This window comes from Neoarius graeffei, chromosome 13 (genome assembly GCF_027579695.1).
Source record: "Neoarius graeffei isolate fNeoGra1 chromosome 13, fNeoGra1.pri, whole genome shotgun sequence".
In the NCBI taxonomy this organism is placed as follows: Eukaryota; Metazoa; Chordata; class Actinopteri; order Siluriformes; family Ariidae; genus Neoarius; species Neoarius graeffei.
In genome coordinates, this window is record NC_083581.1 from 80,321,403 (window position 1) to 80,344,427 (window position 23,025).

Sequence of the window (23,025 nt, forward strand, 5' to 3'; positions counted from 1 at the left end):
CTTAAAATGCATTCTGATTATAAATATTGTGATAAACTGTAATGCCTCACCATAAATAATGATAATGATGTCTGTGATGCTTTGGTAGCATGCTATGAATATAGTCATCAGTTACTATGGAAGGCCACAGGGCCCTTTATTCTGTCATTTATATTTACCACTGTGTTTAAAACGATCTTCAATCAGCACGTATGCCGACGATACTGTCTGTCATCTACTGCTCTGGAACCAATGTAAATACTATCAAGGATGTGTTACAAGAAGAGTTAAGCAGTGGATGGAGGGAAGTCAGCTGGTATTAAATCAGAGTAAGACAAAAGGTCTACTCTTTGGAACGAGACAGAAGTTAGAGGACACTGCAGATTTCATCCTTCAACTCAAAGGAAAGACCATTGAAAGAGTCACAAAATTTAACTATTTAACACTGAGCATTATGCCCCGTGAAAATCTTGTGTGTGAGGAACATTCTGACGTCGATAATAAAGTAGACAGACACTTGGGTCTTCTCTCACACGTTCGACACTGTCTCACTTTCAAATTTGCCGAATGTGTTTACCATAGAATAATCAAACCGGTTCTGAATGATGCTGACAGTGCGTGGGGTCATTTATCCAGTGGAAGTCGCACAAACTTACAGAAGCTACAAAATTGAGCTGCTCGTATTATTACCAGACAAGACGCCTCTAAAGATGCGACAGAAGTTTTAAACTGGACTGAGAGACAAATAGAAAAACTCATAAGTGTTTGCTCGTATTTAAATGCCTTCGTAATTTAGTTCCTAAATATTTGAATCATTATTTCACTAAGAACTCAAGTATTCAGAGTCATAACACTCGACATAAATCTGACCTGCATTTACTGAAACCTCAGCTTACGTTCAGTGAACGAACATTTAGATATTCAGGTTCAATACTTTTTAATTCACTGCCAGCAAATATTAAATCAACTACATCTCTAAATCAATTTAAAAGGCTCATTAGATCATATTTTTCACAGTCTTATTTATAAGTATTATGATATGTTTGTTAGTTTCATATAGCTTTTTTCTTATAATTTTCATAGCATTTTTTCCCTCTTATGACCATAATGGTAGTTTTCATTAAATTTTTAGATTAATTATATTAATGAGATTAAAGATTATTGTAATGTATTTTTGAAATTGTAAATCAGTATAGCTTTGCAGGGCCCCTATGGATACCAGCTGTGCTGAATGGGCCCTCCTGTTGAAATAAAGTTTATCTATCGATCTATCATCAGACAATACTGTAACCTTGATGGACAGAATTACCAAAATACATATTATTCTAGAAATATATTCCTACCATAATAATTATGATGGTATTCTAATTTTGAAACGAATTTAAACAATTTGAGCCTTGATCAAACTGCCTTGAAGACAATTAAAAATCTTATTCAGTTGTTGGACTTGTAATATGTACAGTGTCTTGCAAAAGTATTCATCCCCCTTGGTGTTTGTCCTGTTTTGCCGTGTCACAACTGGAATTAAAATGGATTTTTGGAGGGTTAGCACCATTTGATTTACACAACATGCCGACCACTTTAAAGGTGAACCGTTTTTCCAGCTTGTAATGCAACAAAACAGGACAAACACCAAGGGGGGTGAATACTTTTGCAAGACACTGTATATACTAAAGGTCAAAATAAAATATGACACTTATGAAAGTACTGTAAAGCATCCTGAATACTCACTTAGCAAACAAACACTTTTTTTTGTTTTTGTAATTAATTATTAACAACTTATGTTGGAGCAGTTATAAAGAGCGGCCAAGCTGTGGAAAACTACTGGTTGTTTTTGGAATAAGATGTGTATGTTGATGGGGACGTGCTGCGCCTTTTAAAATGGACTCTTACATTCCCAGTCTGTAAAGGCCATAGAAAGAAAATAACAGAGAGAACCAGCCAGTTACAAAAGTACATGCTTCTTATACAGAAACTCCTCTTGTTTTTTATGGTACCACCCCCTCATTAACATATGACCACCCATGGCAATCCAAATCAAGAAGACGGAGCTGTGCTGACTCTGCTGGAGTCGACGACCAGGTCCGCAAACCATAAGTAAAACTTTCAAAAAAAAAAAATTCAAATGTTAAACCCTGTATTGGATATTGTAATAAATTTCTCCTTATGGACTGAACCTTAGTTCGCTTGCATGATCAGTCAAAGCCCTGAGGTAGCATTAGCCAGTCAGCTAACGTTAACATTCTTTCCATGATGCAAAACATGTAGCTTGACATAAATATCCGGCTACATTATCGAAACTGACCATAGTACTGGAGTTATAAGTAACTCCCTGTTACTCCCAGTTACCTGAGGTGAACTCTTGTAAGCACTAACATTACCAAGGGGTTACTTTTCACCACTTAAGGCAGTTAGCTGTTGCTAATTCAGGTTAGCTTGGCAAGCTAGCTTACCCAGTGTTAGGGATGTGACAGGGCACACAAGCTATGTAAATATTACATGTATCTACAAACTCCATTTCCAGAAAAGTTGGGATATTTTCCAAAATGCAATAAAAACATGAATCTGTGATTGTTAATTCACGTGAACCTTTACTTAACTGACAAAAGTACAAAGAAAAGCTATTTTCAAAAGTTTTACTGACCAACTTAATTGTATTTTGTAAATATAAACAAAGTTAGAATTTAATGCCTGCAACACACTCAGAAAAACAAACAAACAAAAAAACTTGGGACAGAGGCAAAATAAAACGGAAAAATTTCAAAAAAGTTTAGAAAAAGTTGGGACAGAGGCATTATTCTCATTGTGTTTCATGACCTTTCCTTTTAATAACACTTTTTAATTGTATGGGATCTGAGGATACAAATTGTTGCAGTTTCGCAGTTAGAATTTTTGCCCATTTTTGCCTGATACAAGACTTCAGCTGCTCACCAGTCCGTGGTCTGCATTGTCTGATTTCTTGTTAGGGTTATATAAGTATTATTCTTATTATTCTTATTATTATCTTTGACGAAGTGACTGTGCGAATAAACTGGCATGTGAACAACTCAGGTGTTCCCCTGTCTGTTTCTCTCGTTCTATCATTCGTCCCAGATCCGAGGGTGGCTCATGAAGGAATCGGGGTCTCTTTCTGGGTGAACCCCAACAATTCTCCTCTTCATGATGCACCTTACATTCTCAATCGGAGACAGATCTGGACTGGCAGCAGGCCAGTTAAAGGGATAGTTCGGGATTTTTGACATGAATCTGTATGGCATCCCCATCAATAGTGTCGTGCAAACACACTGACTTACCCCTGACAGCATCCTGTGAGTCCAGTTCTTGTCCAGTTTTGGTCCAGACGAAAGTAGTCCGGCAAGTTTGTTGGGGTCACGAAAGTGAAACGTTTTTTGTCTCAAAACAGTATGTGTTCAAAAGAGTGATATATTTGCATCACAAAACCGTTGGCAAATAAAAAGTCAGACCTCGAAATCGCTTGGCACTATTTTCTCTCCCTCGGTATCACTGCGCGCTGCCGCCAGGTGACAGCCACGGCTGTTTCATTCATTGTTTTAGTGATGGGAATTTCGGCTCTTTTTCGGGAGCCGGCTCTTTTGGCTCTTCTTACTATAAGGAGCCGGCTCTTTCGGCTCCCAAACGGCTCCTGAGATTTTATTTTTGATTTAATTGCTGCAATTAACTAGTTAATTAATTACATTATTATTTATATTTTATCAATAGGATGTTTTCCATTTTATTTTTTAGTTTTTGTAGCCATTGTAAAGCTTTGTAAAGTATAGCAGTGTAACAATGTTCTAGCTACAGAAATAAAACTTACTTACCAATTAATAAATTATTTTCTCACAAACATAATGCAAAACTGTGTTATATTACCAATATAAAATACACAGAAGACATCAACTGTTTATCCTTTATGGCTTTATTTCACACTCGACCTTGAACAAAATGCCACAAAATAAATTATGAAGTATAAATCAGGCCTAAGAAACTATGAAGCAAAGTTGGAAATTATTTTACCAAACACAGAACAATGTGCAACAAACTATGTGGCACCTTGAGCGCATGTAAAAAGAGAAAAAAGTGCCGCACTCTGCTCCACCAGTAATGAGAAGCCGCTGGAACAGCAAATCTGCTCCTGTTATAATGACTGCTGTCTCGTTGTATACCGCAGATTAATCTGGCCGTGCCAAGGCGGTTGCCGACCGAACCTGTCAATTTATGAGCGACAATTTATATCATGAGCTTTAGGAATTCACGGCAACAAAACAATGATCATGGCTGTCAAATAGACAATCATCCTTCAGCTGAGCTGAACTCTCTCTCTCTCTCTCTCTCTCTCTCTCTCTCTCTGAGGCATCAAAGGACAAAAAACTAATTCGGCTCTCCAACTCGGCTCCCACCGAAGAGCCGGCTCCCGTTGTTCACTTCAAAGAGCCGACTCTTTGAACCGGATCATTCGCGACCGACACATCACTACATTGTTTACTGCTAGCAAAGTTAGCGACAACATGTCTGACTACGACGGTGAAATGTGTGCGGAGATTCAGCCACATCTTTGTTGCTACAGCCTGGATAGTCGCAAGTGCGCACCATTTTCACAAATATATTATTGTATAGGTTATAGAAGGTGATAAATTTGTCGCTGTTCTTGCTCTCAAATGAGCTTGTTAGCGCCGCTGATCTGAACTCCTAATCACTGCCAAACAATGGGAAAGGTGTTGATTCCTGCGCAGATGTCAACATGACAGCGCGCAGTGATACCGAGGGAGAGAAAATAGTGCCAAGCAATTTCGAGGTCTGACTTTTTATTTGACAACGGTTTTGTGATGCAAATATATCACTCTTTTGAACACATACTGTTTTGAGACGAAAAACGTTTTACTTTCGTGACCCCAACAAACTTGCCGGACTACTTTTGTCTGGACCAAAACTGGACAAGAACTGGACTCACAGAATGCTGTCAGGGGTAAGTCAGTGTGTTTGCACGACACTATTGATGGGGATGCCATACAGATTCATGTCAAAAATCCCGAACTATCCCTTTAAGCGCACGCACTCTATGTCTACGAAGCCACGCTGTTGTAACCCATGCAGAATGAGGCATGGCATTGCCCTGCTCAAATAAGCATGGACTTCCCGGGAAGAGACATCACCTTGATGCCAGCATATGTCTCTAAAATCCCAGTATATATCAATGCTATCTTCACACACACGTGTAACTCCCCCATGCCGTGGGCACTGATTCCCCCCCCCCCCCCCCCCATACCATCACAGATGCTGCTTTTACACCTCTCTCTGATAACAAACTGGATGGTCGTGTTCACCTTTGGCACTGAGAACCCAATGTCTGGTTTTCCTGAAAATGAGCTGAAATGTGGCTCATCTGACCACAGCACACGTTTCCACTGTCTTTCAGTCCATCTGAGATGAGTTCCAGCCCAGAGAAATCAGCAGTGTTTCTCTATAGAGTTGATGAATGGCTTTCTCCTTGTGTAATACAGTTTCAGGTTGCATTTCTGGACGCAGCGGTGGACTGTGTTAAGTGATGATGATTTTCTGAAGTCCTCCTGAACCCATGTGGTTATATCTGTCACATTTCCTTGACGGTTTCTCAGGCAGTGCCGCCTGAGGGCTCGAAGGTCACGTCCATTCAATCGTGGTTTCTGACCCTGCCCTTTACGCACTGAGATGTCTCCGAATTCGCTGAATCTTTTCACAATATTATAGACTGTAGATTTTGAAAGACCTAAAATCTTGTGTTCTTTTTGAATTGATGAACAATTCTCTTGCAGATTTTGGCACAAAGCAGTGAGCCACGCCCATCCTTACTTACACAGACTGAGCCTTTGGTGCTGCTCCTTTTAAACCCAATCATGTGACCAATTAATCTGCTGATTGCCAAGATGGCGCTCCCCAGAGGGCGACGTCACAGAGCTCTCCGAGTCAAGTTACTTCTTTGTCTTCTTCTCCTTCTTATTTTTTGTGCCGAGTTAAGACACACTCTGCTAACGTTTTCTATGATCAGGCAATCTTATATTGCAGCTGAGAGAGCGGAGTCATTTCGGACTTTTCGACCAGAGTGCACTGGAATCCTACCCTGAGCTAACATGCTATGCTGACTTGATGCTAGGCCGGCCCCCAACAGGGAGCTGTCCTGAGAACAACAGGCCAAAGCGGAAGTGTGGCAGATGGGGAGGAGCTGACCAAAGTCTCCGGCGCTTGGTTAGCAATGGAAGGCTAACCCTCCTGGTCATATTGCTTGCAAACATTCAGTCTCTGGAAAATAAAATGGACGAACTCCACGCTCAGATTTCCATGCAGAAGGACATTCAGGATTGCTCCATATTGTGTTTCTGTTTAACCTGGCTGGGAGAGAGGACACCCTTTGAGGCAATAACACCAGATGGCTACACGGCCTTCAGAGAGGACAGATGCGCTGCAGAAAGCGGCAAGACTCGCAGAGGAGGAACGGCCGCCCTCATCAAACAATCTGGGTGTACCGACTGTAAGATCATCTCAAAATCTTGTTCTGAAAATGTGGAATATCTGACTTTGAAGCTAAGACCATTTTATCTGACCAGAGAACTGCAATGCATCATTGTGAGTGTCGTGTATATCCCCCTCTCTGCCAAGGAGGAGGCTGCACTGAAGGAGCTACACGCCATGATCAATGAGCATGAAAACACATATCCTGACGCTGCTGTCATTATTCTGGGAGATTTTAACCACTGCAATCTCCGGAAAAACATGCGTAAACTGCATCAGTTTGTGACTTTCCCCACCAGGGGAAATAAAACACTGGATCATTGCTACAGCAACATCAGAAACGCCTTCTGAGCTGAACCAAAACCCCATTTTGGAAAGTCTGACCACCTGGCAATCCAGCTCAAACCAGTTTACAACAAAAGACTCAAGACAAAACTAGTCACAGTCAGAACCGTTAACACCTGGACTGAAGGTGCACAGGCTAGCCTGCAGAGCTGCTTAGAGGCCACAGACTGGGGCACTTTCAAAGAGGCCACTAATGACATCCACGAATACACAGAGACTGTGAGCGACTACATCAGCTGGTGCACATCCATATGTGCACCTCCCAGGACTGTGCGTATGTTCTCCAACCAAAAACCCTGGTTTAATGGGGACATAAAACAGAAAATCAGGAAGCGGCGGGAGGCCTTCAAGTCAGGAGATCAAGTGGAGTATAAGAGAGCCCAGTACGAGCTGCAGAAGTCCATCAGAGCAGCAAAAAGGGCTCACTCCCAGAAACTTGAAAGCTACTACCTCAACCACAACACATGCAGTATGTGGCAGGGAATCCAGTCTGTCACAAACTATAGGAGAACCACAGCAACCACAGACCCCCAAGATGCCACCCTGACAGACAGCCTTAACACCTTCTATGCCAGGTTCGACAGGCTGAATATGGACACACCCTCAAAAGCCCCCTATGACCCCACAGACATTGCCTTTCAGGTGACACACACACACACAGGTCCTGAAGGCTCTGAAGAAGGTGAACCCCCACAAGGCTGTGGGACCCAACGGAGTCCCTCCCAAAGTTCTGAAGGCCTGTGGGGAACAACTAGCTGGTGTGTATGCTGACATCTTCAACTTGTCATTATCCCAGGCTATAGTCCCCCGTATTTTCAAATCTTCCACCATCATATCAGTCCCCAAAAGACCAGACACATCCACCCTAAATGACTTCAGGCCAGTGGCACTCACACCAGTCGCCATGAAGTGCCTAGAAAAACTAGTCCTCGCACACATCAACCACACAGTCCCGGACACTGTCGACCCCCTCCAGTTTGCCTACCGCCCCAATCGTTCAGTGGATGACGTGGTAGCAATAGCCCTACACCACACTGCAACACCTGGAAAGCAGCAGAACGTATGCCAGGATGCTCTTCCTGGACCACAGTTCTGCCTTCAACACCATCTGCCCGGGCAAGCTGATCGAGAAGCTGACAGACCTTGGTGTCCCAACTCCCACCTGCAACTGGATTCTGGACTTCCTGACAGAAAGACCACAGGTGGTGAGAATGGGAGGACAGGTGTCTGCTGAGCTCACAGTCAGCACAGGATCCCCACAGGGCTGCTGCCTTAGTCCCAAACTCTTCACCCTTTACACCCATGACTGTGTCTCCACCCAGGACAAGACCATCATCATCAAATATGCTTATGACACCACCATCCTGGGGCTCATCAAGGGGGGAGACGAGTCAGGGTACAGGACCCTGGTAAACAACATTCTTGTCTACGGAGAGGAGAACGGCCTCATCCTCAACACAGACAAAACCAAAGAAATAATACTGGACTTCAGGAAGAATCCTCCCCTCTACAGCCTCTCATCATCAAAGGGACTGAGGTGGAGAGGGCCGACAGCTACAGATTCCTGGGACTGCAGGTTACATCTGACCTGAGCTGGACTCTTAATACCACAGCCACAGTGAAAAAAGCCCAGCAAAGGCTTTATTTCATCAGGCTGCTCAGGAAAGCTGGTCTGAACCATCACCCTCTCACCCTGGCCTACAGAGGACTGATAGAGAGCATCCTCACCACAGGCATCACTGTCTGGTACGGTAACACCACACAGGCAGAGAGGAAGGCTCTGCAAAGAGTCATAAACACTGTGGAGAGGATCATAGGGACAAAACTTCCTTCCATGGACTCCATGTATGTGCAGCGTTGTCGGAAAAGAGCAGAGGGAATCATCAGAGACTCACTCGACCCAGCTCACTCTCTGCTCAGCCACAAACACTGCACGTACAACCTGAGACACAGCAGAGCGGACAGCATCGTCACTCGTAGAACACGGTTCTTCAACAGCTTCTTCCCTGCCACAGTCACACTGATGGCAAAACAAAACTATTGAATAAGTGTAACAATAACCCATTACTACCTCACTTCGCTTGTCATATGCAATATGTGATATATTATCTGTGAAATAGGATTGTGTGTTATATACCCTCTGATAAATGTGCGATATTCTAACTGTGCAGTATCCCCACATAACTCTCATCCCCCTCCCAAAATGTGCAATATTTCCATATAACTTTCCCCTCTTTTCATAATCCAGGAACAGCATTCAGGACTTGCCTTTTATTTTATTACTGTTATTTAACATTTGCCCTCTCCTTCTGTTTAATACTTGTATTTAAAATTTTGTATATATTACCACCTTTTTGTATAGTGCTTTATATTTTATATTTTTTATTACAGTGTTTATTTCCTAACATTGTATTGTATAGTGTTTCTATATTTTATATTTTTTATTATAGTGTTTTATTTCCTAATCTGTTGACTCTGAGAGAGCCCTGCACAAAAAATCCAATGTGTCTGAACTGTTGGTTTATGTACAAATAGCAAATTAAAAAAAACCCTTGACCTTGATTGTGGAATCTTCCAGAATGGGGTTACCTGAATATCCTGTAAACTTTTCACTCTTATTTAATCTCTGTCCCAACTTTTTCTGAGTGTGTTACAGGAATCAAATTCTCATTTTGTTTATATTTACAAAATACAATGAAGTTGGTCAGTAAAACTGCTAAAAATCTTTTCTTTGTACTTTTGTCAGTTAAATAAAGGTTCACGTGAAATAAATCACAGATATTTGTTTTTATTGCATTTTGGAAAATATCCCAACTTTTCAGGAAATGGGGTTTGTAGGAAATGGGGTTTGTCCCACTGGGATCGCCACCATATTGTCCCACTGGGATCGCCACCTTATCGTGGTGGGGCAGTTTGTGTGTCCCTGTGACCTCTAGAGCTATGCTGGCTGGAGTCTAGAACTCCTGGTAGGGTTACCCAAGCTGGACAGGTCGAAAGGTAGGGTCCAGATGAAGTGTGATCCCCTGGTCCTCCAGGTTGGGGGTTGGCGTTAGGAAGGGCATCCAGCCGTAAAAATCCTCGCTCCATTGAAAGCCATGGAAGTTCGAAGAAGTAGTGAAGAGAGTGGGACTCCTAGTGATAGTGATAGGATTGTCACTAATGGTAGGGTGGGTGTCAGATGTGGGCACCCCCAGATCGACATCAAGCAACCGCGTCAAAAATTTCATGTAGCATCTTTAAATGTTGGTACTATGAGAGGAAGGAGCAGTGAAGTGGTTGAGACCATCTCCAGAAGAAAGATCGATCTCTGCTGTCTTCAAGAGACTAGATGGAGAGGAGGGTCAGCCCGTATGGTTAGTGGTAAGGACTCCAGATACAAGTTCTTCTGGGTCGGGAATGAAAAGGGGACAGGCGGCGTAGGAATACTTCTCGTGGAGAAGTGGGCAGAGAGTGTGCTGGATGTCAAGCATATATCCGATAGGTTATGTCTACTTAAGATCAACATTGGTGTGACCATTCTTACCATCTTCTCTATATATGCCCCGCAAGCAGGTCTAGATGACAGCACCAAAGATGCTTTCTATGATCTACTGCAGTTCTCTGTGTCAAAAGTAGGGGGTTCAGAGACCTTGCTCTTGTGTGGTGATTTCAATGGTCATATTGGAGAAACTGCTGCAGGCTATGAAGGTATTCATGGAGGGCTTGGCTTTGGTGATCGCAACCCTGAAGGTGAGAGGCTGCTAGAATTCTCTGTGGCCAATGATCTTGCTATCTGCAACTCTTTCTTCACAAAGAAAATGAACCATCTAGTCACCCATCAGTCTGGAGGCTACTCAAGCCAAGTCGACTACATACTTGTGAGAAGGCAGGAGTTAGGTCTTGTATCCAATACTAAGGTCATCCCAGGTGAGGAGTGTGCAGTGCAGCACAAACTGCTTGTCTGTGACCTCTCTCTCAAGCCCACCAAGTCTTGTAAGCAGTCCTTTACCCCTAAACTCCGTACATGGAAGTTGAAAGATCCTGTGGTGAAGGAATGCTTTCTGGAGGCGGTGGAAGTTGAACTACATGACAGCAGTCACATCAGCACTGTGGAGGATACCTGGCAGTTCCTTAAAAATGGCCTATTGAAAGCATCTGATAAGATATGTGGAGTCACCAAAAGGAGAAACAGAAGGAAGCAAACCTGGTGGTGGGATGAGTCAGTCAGTCATGCTGTTTGTGAAAAAAAGACGCCTTTGGAAGGAATGGAAGAACAGTGGAAATAAAGAGGACTACCTCCAAGCCAAGCGTCTCACCAAGCGCATAGTCTCTGAAGCCAAGAAGAGAGCCGAGGAGAGTAAATTCGATGATGTTAGGTCTGGTAAAGTGGATGTGTTCTGTATGGCTAAGCAGATGAAGAAAGAGCAGCTTGACGTTGTTGGTGAGAGTTGCATTAAAGATGACCAAGACAACTTATGTCTAAGTGACAGTCAGAAGAAGAAGGCTTGGAAAGAACAATATGAATGCCTACTCAACGTTGAGTTTCCCTGGTGTGTTAATGACCTGCTCATGGCTGAGCCTGTTGCTGGTCCCCTCCATTATCGTAACGGGTGAGATGATTGCTGAGGCAATCACCAAAATGAAGTCTAGAAAATCCCCTGGACCCTCCGGCGTCGTGGCTGATATGCTTAAAGCCTCCATTGCCGTCAGCTGTCCCATCTTAACCAAGCTTGCAAATGCCATCATTGTTGAGGGTTGTATTCCAAAGGACTGGGATGTTAGCTTCATTATCAACCTGTTCAAGGGCAAGGGTGATGCCACAGACAGGGGCAACTACAGAGGTCTGAAGCTGACGGAACACTGTTTGAAGGTCATTGAGAGAGTGCTGGACAAAGTAATACATGAGATCGTAGACATTGCCGAATTCCAATTCGGCTTTGTGTCAGGAAGAGGAACAAGTGATGCTATCTTCATTGTGACACAGCTACAGGAGGAGTATCTGGCTAAGGAAAGAAATCTGTACTTTGCCTTTGTGGACTTGGAAAAGGCGTTCAACCGGGTGCCCCATGAAGTGCTGTGGTGGGCAATGAGACGTGTGAGTATTCCAGAATGGATCGTTAGAACAGTACAGGCTATGTACATGAATGCAAAAAGCATGGTACGGATTAACAACTCTTACAGCAAGGAGTTTGAGGTAAAAATTGGCATACACCAAGGTTCTGTCATTAGTCCACTCCTTTTTGTCATCGTGCTGGAAGCCCTATCTCATGATTTCTCTACTGGCGCCCCCTGGGAACTTCTGTATACTGACGATTTGGTGATTGTTGCTGAGACACTTGAGGAACTTTCAGGCAAGTTTCTGTTGTGGAAAAACGGCCTGGAGTTAAGGCAAGGCAAGGCAAGTTTATTTATATAGCACATTTCATACACAATGGCAGTTCAATGTGCTTTACAGAAGTAAAAACAAAAACAGTAAACGATAGAGAAATAAAATTACATAAAATAATTTTATCTTTATTCTAAAATAATTAATTAAAAGAATTTAAAGAAAATAATAAGAATTAAACAATAGTAGAAATAAAATATTAAAATGCCAAAAAGAAAAAGAAAAAGGAGAAAAAGAAAGAAAGAAAAAAAAACTAGCAGAATAAAATAGAATAAAGTTAAAGTAAATGTAAAACATGCAAAGAAAGTAAAGATTATAAAAAATGTAAAAATATTAATTATTTAAGTTAAGAGTTAAGAGGGTTGAGGGTTAATATGGCGAAAACGAAGGTCATGATATCTGGCCCAAACCTTAATTCTCTAAGGGACTCTGGTAAACATCCTTGTGGTGTTTGCAGAAAAGGTGTTGGCTGCAACTCCATCTTCTGCAATGGATGCCAACATTGGGTACATAAGAAGTGTACAAGAACCCGTGGCAGGCTCTCTGCAGATCCCTCCTTCAGATGTGACCGTTGTCTTGGCTTGGCTCGCCCTATTGTCGGCAAGCAATTTGACCAGGTGGCTCTTGGTCCACATGAGCTGGAGACAATTGACTCGTTTTGTAACCTGGGAGATCATCTTTGTGCTGGTGGTGGATGCGAGATTGCATCAATAACTAGAACAAGGTCGGCATGGAAGAAATTTAAAGAGTTGCTACCCCTCCTTTCATCCAGGGCACTTTCGTGTGGCACCCGTGGTCAGGTGTACAGTATGTACGTGAAAAAGTGCTATGCTGTATGCAAGTGAATGCTGGCCAATTAAGAAAGAAGACATGAAACGCCTTGAGCGTAACGAAAGATCAATGCTCAGATGGATGTGCCACGTTAACCCGTCGGCCATCATCAGCACAGAAGCCCTTCGCCGGAGTTTAGGTCTTACTGACCTTGATACTGTACTCAGATTAAAGCGTTTGAGATGGTTTGGCCATGTCAAACGCAGTCCACATGCCATCAACACCAACCGGTGCCATCAGGTTGTGGGCACGAGAAAGAGGGGTCGGCCCAGGAAGACATGGGAGGAGTTAGTCGCTAGCAATTTGCGAGCCTGGGGTTTGCAGGCGGAAGACGCACTTGATAGAAAACGTTGGAAGCACGTGCTTCATAATTTCCATGCACCGTCTGACACACCATAGGTGTCCCACAGACGTTAACGGGATAAGTAAGTAAGTAAGTTAGTTAGTTTCCGGAATTTTTGTTCCACATGTGCACAAACATCTGGCTGTAATCAGAAAAACAGAAAAGACTAGTAAAACAATTCTGTGGGTGTCAATAATGGAATTCTCATTTAAAGATGTTAGCCAAGACATTTTTTCCCCATTAAAAAAAGCACTCAAACTTTACAAAAGTATCCCAGGGAATAATATAAAATAATTGAAAAAAGTGTGCAGCGCATCCCCTTTCAGTTAATGACACAAAAATGCAGCAAAAACATCACTCTATTTTACAGAATCTGTGTCATGAGTTAATTAAATTAGTTTATAAGTGACGCGTACGGTCTTCTCCTGAGTAGCCGATGGCAGCCTGTGGACTTGGTCCGTCACCGATGTTGTTCACCGCTTGCACTTTGATCTCGAAGGGCATGAAGGTCCCCGTATTATTGACTATAAACGGAGGATGAGAAACAAAAGCAAACTTCCAGGGCTCCTCAGGGCCAGCTGCGTCACGCCAAAACACTTTATACTCAAACTCCGGACCGTTGAAGTGTCTCGGCTCCAGCTCCTAAAAACAGGGGGCAAGAGAGAGAGAGAGATGGGGTAGAGAGAGAGAGAGAGAGAGAGAGAGATGGGGAGAGAGAGATGGAAAGAGAGAAAGAGATGGAGAGAGAGATAGAGAGAGAGATAGAGAGAGAGAGAGAGAGATATCAGGCAACATGTTTAGATTCTGTAGTTTTTTCTCATATCTGATAGGAATAGCAGATGAGCTGGTTTGTGTTTCAGAAAATCATTTGTGATTTTCACATCTCTACAGTCTCTAGATTCAAAACGATGCAAAAAAACCCCACCAAAAATAAACACCCATTAAGCTGCAAGTCATAACAGAGGTCAGGAAGACTACAGGAACTCAAATAACCACCGTTTACAATGTAGTGAGCAGAAAAGCATTCCAAAATGCAAAACATCAAACCTTGTGGTGGATGAGCTACAACAGCAAAAAACCAACCAACCAAAAAAACCCCCAAAACATCGGGTTCCACTCCTGTCAACAGTCTGAAGCTCCAGTCTCACCAAAACCGGATGGGAATTATTATTACTTTAAATTCTATGAGCATTAACTGAGACACTTGTTTATCTGTGCTGTTTTATAAACAGTGCTTCTGATTGGCTGGTTGGATAATAAAGTTAGCGGTTAAGGTTAAAACATGGGTCGACTTTTTGGGCAGTGTTGCTGGGTAATCACTCTTCGACACTTTCCCATTGAGATTGGGGCAACATCATTTCTATCTGAACGATTTTGATTGTTTCAGGAAACTTATGAAGATCATCCAATCAGAATGCTAGCAGCGAATCACATGACCACCTGAGAGCTTCTGAAATTTTCAACAAAGATGGCGGCGTCTCACTCAACGGCAGTGGAGCGAAGAAAAAGAGAGACGACATATCTTTTTATGGCGGTAAGCTGTTGTGTGTAAACCCAAAGTGGTGAATTAATTTCCATGAGGGAACCCTCCCAAAGGGATCAATAAAGTTTAATCTAATCAGACATCTATTTTTATGCTCAGGCTGGAATTAAGAATTCCAGCCTGAGTATAAAAGGCGGCACGGTGGTGTAGTGGTTCACACTGTCGCCTCACAGCACAGTGCCGTATTAAGCCAAAGCGGTGCCCCTGGGCACTATACCTCAAGTGCTCCCCCCACCACCACCCTGCGCGCACGCGTTCAGTAACCTCCTGCACACACTCACAAACCTTGCCCTTTGCTGTCAAAAATAGTAGCATATACATAAACAATAGTACACATAAACAAGGTCATTCTTCCTCATTGAAAATATATTAAGTACAGTAGGCTACATCAGCCCATCAAATTCACTGAAAACAACCAACGATATGCATATAGGCATACTGAAATGTCTTATTCAAAATGTGTATCAATTCAAACAGCATCAGCAATTTAAACAGCATCCATCTATATACAATACAGCATATTCAAATGTGCCAATTCAAAATGTGTATCAATTAAAATAGCATCGATCTAGGCGACATATTCAAATGTCTCAATTCGAAATATAAATTCAAATAACATCCAGTACGGCATATTCAGATGTACAATGTACATATGTGTATCAATTCAAAGAGTATCTGGCTTAAAGTGGCTTCGCACATATCCTCCTCCCCGGGGTCTCCCTCGCTCCCATCTTCCTCAAGGGGATCCTCGTCGTCGCCGACCCCTCGGCTAACACTGGCTGTGGTTGTAGCATCTCCCCGGCTAGTGCTAGCAGGGCCATCTCCCTCACTAGCATCGCTGATTTCACTAGCTTCGGCTTCAGCGCTGGTAGTGACAGCAGTTGTCGATGTTTTTATAAAAAAACGATCCAACACTGGAACATTTTTAATTGCAGCTACACGCCTGGAGTCTTTCTCTTTTTTTAATTTTCTCTTCTCACAACCACTCAATTGATGTCTGTCCATTTTTCATTTCTACCGCGATTTTTAAAAAACTGCTACATTTCACCGTAGGTGGACTGGCTCAACTGACAGGTTGAGGAAAGGGGGGGTTAATGGTCACATAGGCCACTCTTGCTCAGAATTATGATTATTGTTGTTGTTCTTATGAAATTAGTGTTCATAATGAATTATATATGACTATTTAACAATGTCAAGTGTATAACCATTTTAAGTGTACAAACATTCACGAAAAATATTTTTAAAGTTTCTGTCATGTGGTGCCCCCCACTGGCTGTGAGTGGTTGGTGCCCCTGGGCACAGTGCCGCAGGCCCATATAGTTAATCCGGCCTTGTCACAGCAAGAAGGTCCGGGTTCGAGCCCCGAGGCCGGCGAGGGCCTTTCTGTGCGGAGTTTGCATGTTCTCCCCGTGTCCGCGTGGGTTTCCTCCGGGTGCTCCGGTTTCCCCCACAGTCCAAAGACATGCAGGTTAGGTTAACTGGTGACTCTAAATTGAGCGTAGGTGTGAATGTGAGTGTGAATGGTTGTCTGTGTCTATGTGTCAGCCCTGTGATGACCTGGCGACTTGTCCAGGGTGTACCCCGCCTTTCACCTGTAGTCAGCTGGGATAGGATCCAGCTCGCCTGCGACCCTGTAGAACAGGATAAAGCGGCTACAGATAATGAGATGAGATGAGAACTCATTCTCATTCTCCCAAGGGCGGCCTTGGGCTGAGGTGCCCTTGAGCGAGGTACCGAACCCCTGACTGCTCCCCGGGTGCTCTGGTGTGGCTGCCCACTGCTCTGAGTGTGTGTGTGTGTTCACTGCTTCAGATGGGTTAAATGCAGAGGATGAATTTCACTGTGCTTGAAGTGTGCATGTGACAAATAAAGGTTTCTTAGTTCAATTTTCTTCAGCTAAGTGTAAACTGCCGTTAGCTAACCACCGCTCCATAGAGACTGAATGGGATTTAGCTAACTAGCGGTGGTTTGTGTTAGCATAGTTAGCTGAAAGGTATCGCTAGCTATGTAGGGATAACGTTAGCTCTCTTGCGTCAAGTTAAAAGTGACGGGCAGCTCATGATTTTTTTGTGAGCTGTAATAGAGATTGTGTAACTTATTGTCTGATCTAATTCACATACAAAGCACGACTACTTGTGGAACCCAAGGGCCAAACAGGACAAACTTCGGGATCTAAAAAAGAAAGAAAGCCTTTCAGGAGCTCTGCCACGCCCTTTTCCTCCTCAGCAGCATCTCCTGCTCCATGTCCTTTTGTCTTTTTTGCTGAGATGAGAATTAAACGATGATGTTTTTGTGATGGATGTGTCAGTTATTAGTTATAGCAGATGTGATTGAGGCGAGTAGCATTTTAAAGAGATTTAAAAAGTGTTTATTATGAACAGAATAATGCGGTTATTTTGACTTATAAATGTTAAAATAATGGTAAATTATCTTTTGACCAGAGGATCTATTCAGTTTTGTTCTAGAAGTGAGACTTACTTGAGTGAAATAAAGACTGAAGCCAAGACAAAAGTGACGCTGTAAATGTTTCAGTGTCCATCTTTGCAGTGTCTGTCTCTCTGGCCCTGTGTATCATCACCTTAAGAGTATTGAGAATATTCCATGGCTCCATACCTCCCATGTGATGATCATGCTGTCTGGATTAGTAGATTCACTCCTGATGTTCCCTGGGGTCATGTCCGGTTCTGCAAAATCATGATGATGATGATTAGTGCTCCTTGTAGGATGTGATTTTAGACGGAACATAGCAGCAAACAGTTACCATTAGCTACCTCGGGATTTTTGTTTGCTTGTTTGTTTGTTTTTTGGTACATGTATGCAACATTAAAAAAAGTGAGATGGCAGAAGTCCAATCTGAGCTTTACATAATAATTGACCTTGGTTTTGTATTTATAGATCGACGCACTTGTTTATATTTGGCTAGCTCATGTTACACAGCCAGATGGGAAATATACGTCAAAGTGTTTATCATGTTCATCATGGAAAGGTGATGACGCTCTTACTTGCAGGAGGTGTGGTGTACGACTCGGATGACTGGCTGAAATCACTCTCGCCGATCTCATTTATCGCCGCCACTTTGAAGTGGTACGTGCAGAAAGGAATGAGATAAATCTCCAGGTGGTGGATTTCAGCAGGAACATGCTTCAGCTCCTTCCAGCTCGCTGTTTCAGAGTGCAAATCTTCTTGAATCTCGATCACAAACTCTACAGGAGCAGAACGAGAGTCTCGTCAAGCTTCACACACTCAGCTTTTATTAAAATGTGTTTAAGATTTCAGTCTTTAAAATACTGCACTCTGATTGGCTCAGAAAACTGTACTGTGTTCAGGACCCACGGTCCAGGGTGGACTACAGGGAAGATTTTTTTTTTTTTAAAGAACTGAACTGAACTGAACTGGGGGCGGCACGGTGGTGTAGTGGTTAGCGCTGTCACCTCACAGCAAGAAGGTCCTGGGTTCGAGCCCCGAGGCCGGCGAGGGCCTTTCTGTGCGGAGTTTGCATGTTCTCCCCGTGTCCGCGTGGGTTTCCTCCGGGTGCTCCGGTTTCCCCCACAGTCCAAAGACATGCAGGTTAGGTTAACTGGTGACTCTAAATTGAGCGTAGGTGTGAATGTGAGTGTGAATGGTTGTCTGTGTCTATGTGTCAGCCCTGTGATGACCTGGCGACTTGTCCAGGGTGAACCCCGCCTTTCACCTGTAGTCAGCTGGGATAGGATCCAGCTCGCCTGCGACCCTGTAGAAGGATAAAGCGGCTACAGATAATGAGATGAGATGAGAACTGAACTGGATTATTAGGAATAAATTAAAAAATGAGGCAAATGTAAAAACAAACAGATTGAAATGTGACAGAAATGTGTGGGCTGTTTAAGATAGTGTTTGATCTAATAAATAAAATAATGAATAAAATAAATAAATAAACAGAAAATTTTATACCTCAATGCTATGTTGCTTTATTTATTCATTATTATTCTTTTTAGCATCTCTATATTATATTTTAACAATTCAGTTCTATTACATTTGCATAACTCTTTTTAATGAGTCCTGATTATGCGACTTATCATATTCTAGCATAACATTAATATATTGTATTGAATATTATATATATTTATACTTATTTATATAATTAGTCCAAAAATTCTGCCACATTACCTTACACATGGTATCATCTCAGTAAACAAATCACAATTAAAAAAAGATGACAGCATTCACAGACAATGAGTTTACAGATCGTACATTTCATATATTTGTGGATCATACAGTACGCGTCCATGGTGATGTCACTGTGCCACATGTTCGTCGTGTCAGTGGAAAGCTCTGCTGCATTCTCCTGGTGCATGATGGTTACAGTGAAATCTTCACAAAACCTTTCTGATTGGTTGTAACTGTATTTCTACTCAGCACCATAGAAAGAGTTGATTATATCGGATTAAAGTGAATTACCAGACAGAGGGCTGTTGTTGTCAGATCCGGGGATCCAGGACAAAGTGACGCTGCGACTGGCCTTCTCATCCAGCTTCAGGGAGTGTGGAGGCTCAGGTTTATCTACAGGGAGAAAGATAATACTCACTCACTCACTCACTCACTCACTCACTCACTCATACACTCACTCATTCACTCAACCATACACTCATTCACTCACTCACCCATACAATCACTCACTCACCCATTACACTCACTCACTCACTCACCCATACTCTCACTCACTCACCCATACACTCACTCACTCACTCACTCACTCACTCACTCACTCACTCACTCACTCACTCACTCACTCATACAATCACTCACTCACCCATTAAACTCACTCACCCATACTCTCACTCACTCACTCACTCACTCACTCACTCACTCACTCACTCACTCACTCACTCATTACACTCACTCACTCACCCATACACTCACTCACTCACTCACCCATACACTCACTCACTCACTCACCCATACAATCACTCACTCACCCATTACACTCACTCACTCACTCACTCACTCACTCACTCACTCACTCACCCATACTCTCACTCATTCACTCACCCATACACTCACTCACTCACTCACCCATACACTCACTCACTCACTCACCCATACACTCACTCACTCACTCACCCATACAATCACTCACTCACCCATTACACTCACTCACTCACTCACTCACTCACTCACTCACTCACTCACCCATACTCTCACTCATTCACTCACCCATACACTCACTCACTCATTCTTTCACTCACTCATTTACTCTCCCTCCCTCTCTCTTCACTCATTCGCTGATTCATTCACTCACCTCTCACTGAATTCATTTAAATCGTAGAGAGGTTCTCACCAATCACAGTCAGTGATCCAGTCGACATATCGGAGTCCAAGCTGGTGCTGACATTACATGTGTAACGTCCAGAATCTTCAGCGTGGATGTCAGTGATCTTCAGTGATCCATTTTCAAAAACTGTGTACCTGCTGAACACAAACAAACCGATCGTTAAATATCACTGAAAATCTGTTAATTCGGCCCGGAGTTAGTAAGCAGCTGATGGAAACATCTAAAACGTATTTTGTGTTTTCATGAACTGATTAAACAGAATCTATGTTCATTTTCTTGGAAAATGAATAAATATCAAACACTTTCAATCCTGATCCTGTAAAAGAAAGGACTGGGAGTCAGACCGTGAGAAAGTGAGAGCTTTTACCTGTGATCTGGAGAGGATTGTGTGATGATACTGCTGTCTTTCTTCCATTGGATGGAGGCATTATATAGATTGGCATCCACCTCGTACCTGCACGGCCAAACCAATGACTTTCCTCTTAAAACCTGGAGATTCTGAAGAGGGGACACAATCCGAGTCTTGTCTAGAGAGAGAGAGAGAGAGAGAGAGAGAGAGCAAAAAAAAAGAAGTGAGAGAAATCAGAATGAAGACAGATAAGATGATTAATAGAGAGACAAAGAAAACAAAAAAAATTAACAATACAAAATGAAAACAAAAATTAAATAAAAAGTAAAACAAAATACATTTAAAAAAAATACAGTGAAACAAGACAAGACAAAGATAGAAAGAAAAGAGACCAAGTAATAAGATTAAGCAAAGAAAGAAAGAAAGAAAGAAAGAAAGAAAGAAAGAAAGAAAGAAAGAAAGGTCAAAACCACATCCTTATCTATAACCATATAAGAAACCTGTATATATAGACATGTGATCTGTGTGTGTGTGTGTGTGTGTGTGTGTGTGTGTGTGTGTGTGTGTGTGTGTGTGTGTAACTTACTCACTACCACCAGCAATGCAGTAATGGATATGTTGGTCTCTTTGATTGAACACGTGTATATTCCTGCGTCCTCATGGCTCACGTTGGTGATGAGTAACATGCCGCTGATCATCTGGGACATCCTCGGGTTGGACAGAACCAGATCGTGCTCCTCTCTCGCCCTGAAGAGTGTAACAGCATAATACACACGTGTGTATAAATAACATAACACCATTACATACACATTCTCTGGCACAGTCTGTAATTCTCACATGCTTCAGTCCATTATCGTCCCTGTCTCAAAGAACCCCTGCCTGCCTCACCGATGGTCACCCAGTGGCCCTGACCTCAGCTCTCATGAAGTGCTCTGAAAGGCTGGTCAGAGGCTTCATCCCCTCTTCATTACCTTACATCCTGGACCCATTACAATTTGTGTACCATCCCAATCTCTTGACCAATAATAATCTCATCTCATCTCATTATCTGTAGCCGCTTTATCCTGTTCTACAGGGTCGCAGGCAAGCTGGATCCTATCCCAGCTGACTACGGGTGAAAGGCGGGGTTCACCCTGGACAAGTCGCCAGGTCATCACAGGGCTGACACATAGACACAGACAACCATTCACACCCACATTCACACCTACGCTCAATTTAGAGTCACCAGTTAACCTAACCTGCATGTCTTTGGACTGTGGGGGAAACCGGAGCACCCGGAGGAAACCCACGCGGACACGGGGAGAACATGCAAACTCCGCACAGAAAGGCCCTCGCCGGCCACGGGGCTCGAACCCAGGACCTTCTTGCTGTGAGGTGACAGCGCTAACTACTACACTGTGCCGCCCCCCAATAATAATAATAATAATAATAATAATAATAATAATAAGTTAAATTTATATAGCGCCTTTCAAAAAACCCAAGGACGCTTTACAATTATAGACAAGGAAAGAAAAAATAAATAAATAAAAAATATAATAAAAAATAAATAAATAAAAAATAAAAAGTCCACCAAGCAGGGGTCAGGATGTAATTCCTGTGGTGTAGCAGCCACAGTCCCACCAAAAGGCGCACGAAAACAAGTCCCACATCTCCAGCACCGCCGCTGTGACGCCGTCAGCAACATCGCTCAAACACCACGCCATGGATCCACACAGCGAGCAGAGAAGCTCCGCCACGCAGAGCGCTGGTATATCCCAAACCACCTGCACAGCCGCCGCGACACCACCGAGCAACATCGCTCGGAACATCACGGCAAGCGTTAAAGTGCAGAGCGCTGAACAACTACGATGTAAAATGAGCAACGAGCTCACTGCAGTCCACAGCTGGGAGCGCAGGCATCACTCACGGCGAACCAAGGCCTGGAGGGAACCAACGCCCAAAACTAGGTCCAGAGCTACACCACAACCGGCGGACAAAACACTCAAACAAACATCAAACTACTCAAACACACAGAAAAAAAATAGAAAAATAAAAATAAAATAGCTCTGGTGACAGCGATCAATCACATGCCTCCTACACGCAGCCCTGAGCCACGTGCAAATTATATTAAAATGCTGTTCATTGACTACAGTTCAGCATTTAACACAATAATTCCCTCCAAACTCACTACCAAGTTGGAGGACCTGGGACGTCACCTGTCCCTGTGTCAGTGGATCTCCGACTTCCTGACAGGCAGACCACATGCAGTGCAGATGGGCAAACATGTCTTACCCTCCTTCACCCTCAGCACTGGATCCCCCAGGGTTGTGTCCTGAGCCCCATACTGTACTCACAGTGCACTTATGATTGTGTGGCCAATTCCAGTTCTACCACCATTGTCAAGTTTGTTGTGGTAGGCCTGATCAAGTCCCACCTGGAGGAGATTAAAATCCTGGAGAAATAGTGCCAGGAGAACAACCTCCTCCTGAACATC

The 23,025-nt window shown here is 43.0% G+C and overlaps 1 protein-coding gene across 6 annotated transcripts in view; it reads right to left on the reverse strand.

The window, feature by feature from the left end:
• The window catches only part of l1camb (L1 cell adhesion molecule, paralog b), a 224,157-nt gene that overhangs the window by 41,783 nt on the left and 159,349 nt on the right, over positions 1-23,025 (reverse strand). For 4 of the 6 annotated variants that reach the window (XR_009656263.1, XM_060938618.1, XM_060938617.1 and 1 more), the window contains 7 exons: positions 21,139-21,299; positions 20,571-20,730; positions 20,210-20,340; positions 19,330-19,431; positions 17,895-18,095; positions 17,506-17,576; positions 13,766-13,991 (listed from right to left, as the gene is read on the reverse strand). Coding sequence is in view for 5 of the 6 variants with exons in the window: in XM_060938618.1 (XP_060794601.1) it covers positions 13,766-13,991; positions 17,506-17,576; positions 17,895-18,095; positions 19,330-19,431; positions 20,210-20,340; positions 20,571-20,730; positions 21,139-21,299 (1,052 nt within the window). In the remaining variant the exon portion in view is untranslated. The remainder of the gene's footprint in view (positions 1-13,765; positions 13,992-17,505; positions 17,577-17,894; positions 18,096-19,329; positions 19,432-20,209; positions 20,341-20,570; positions 20,731-21,138; positions 21,300-23,025) is intronic. The other 2 variants (XM_060938619.1, XM_060938616.1) reach the window with 1 other exon arrangement.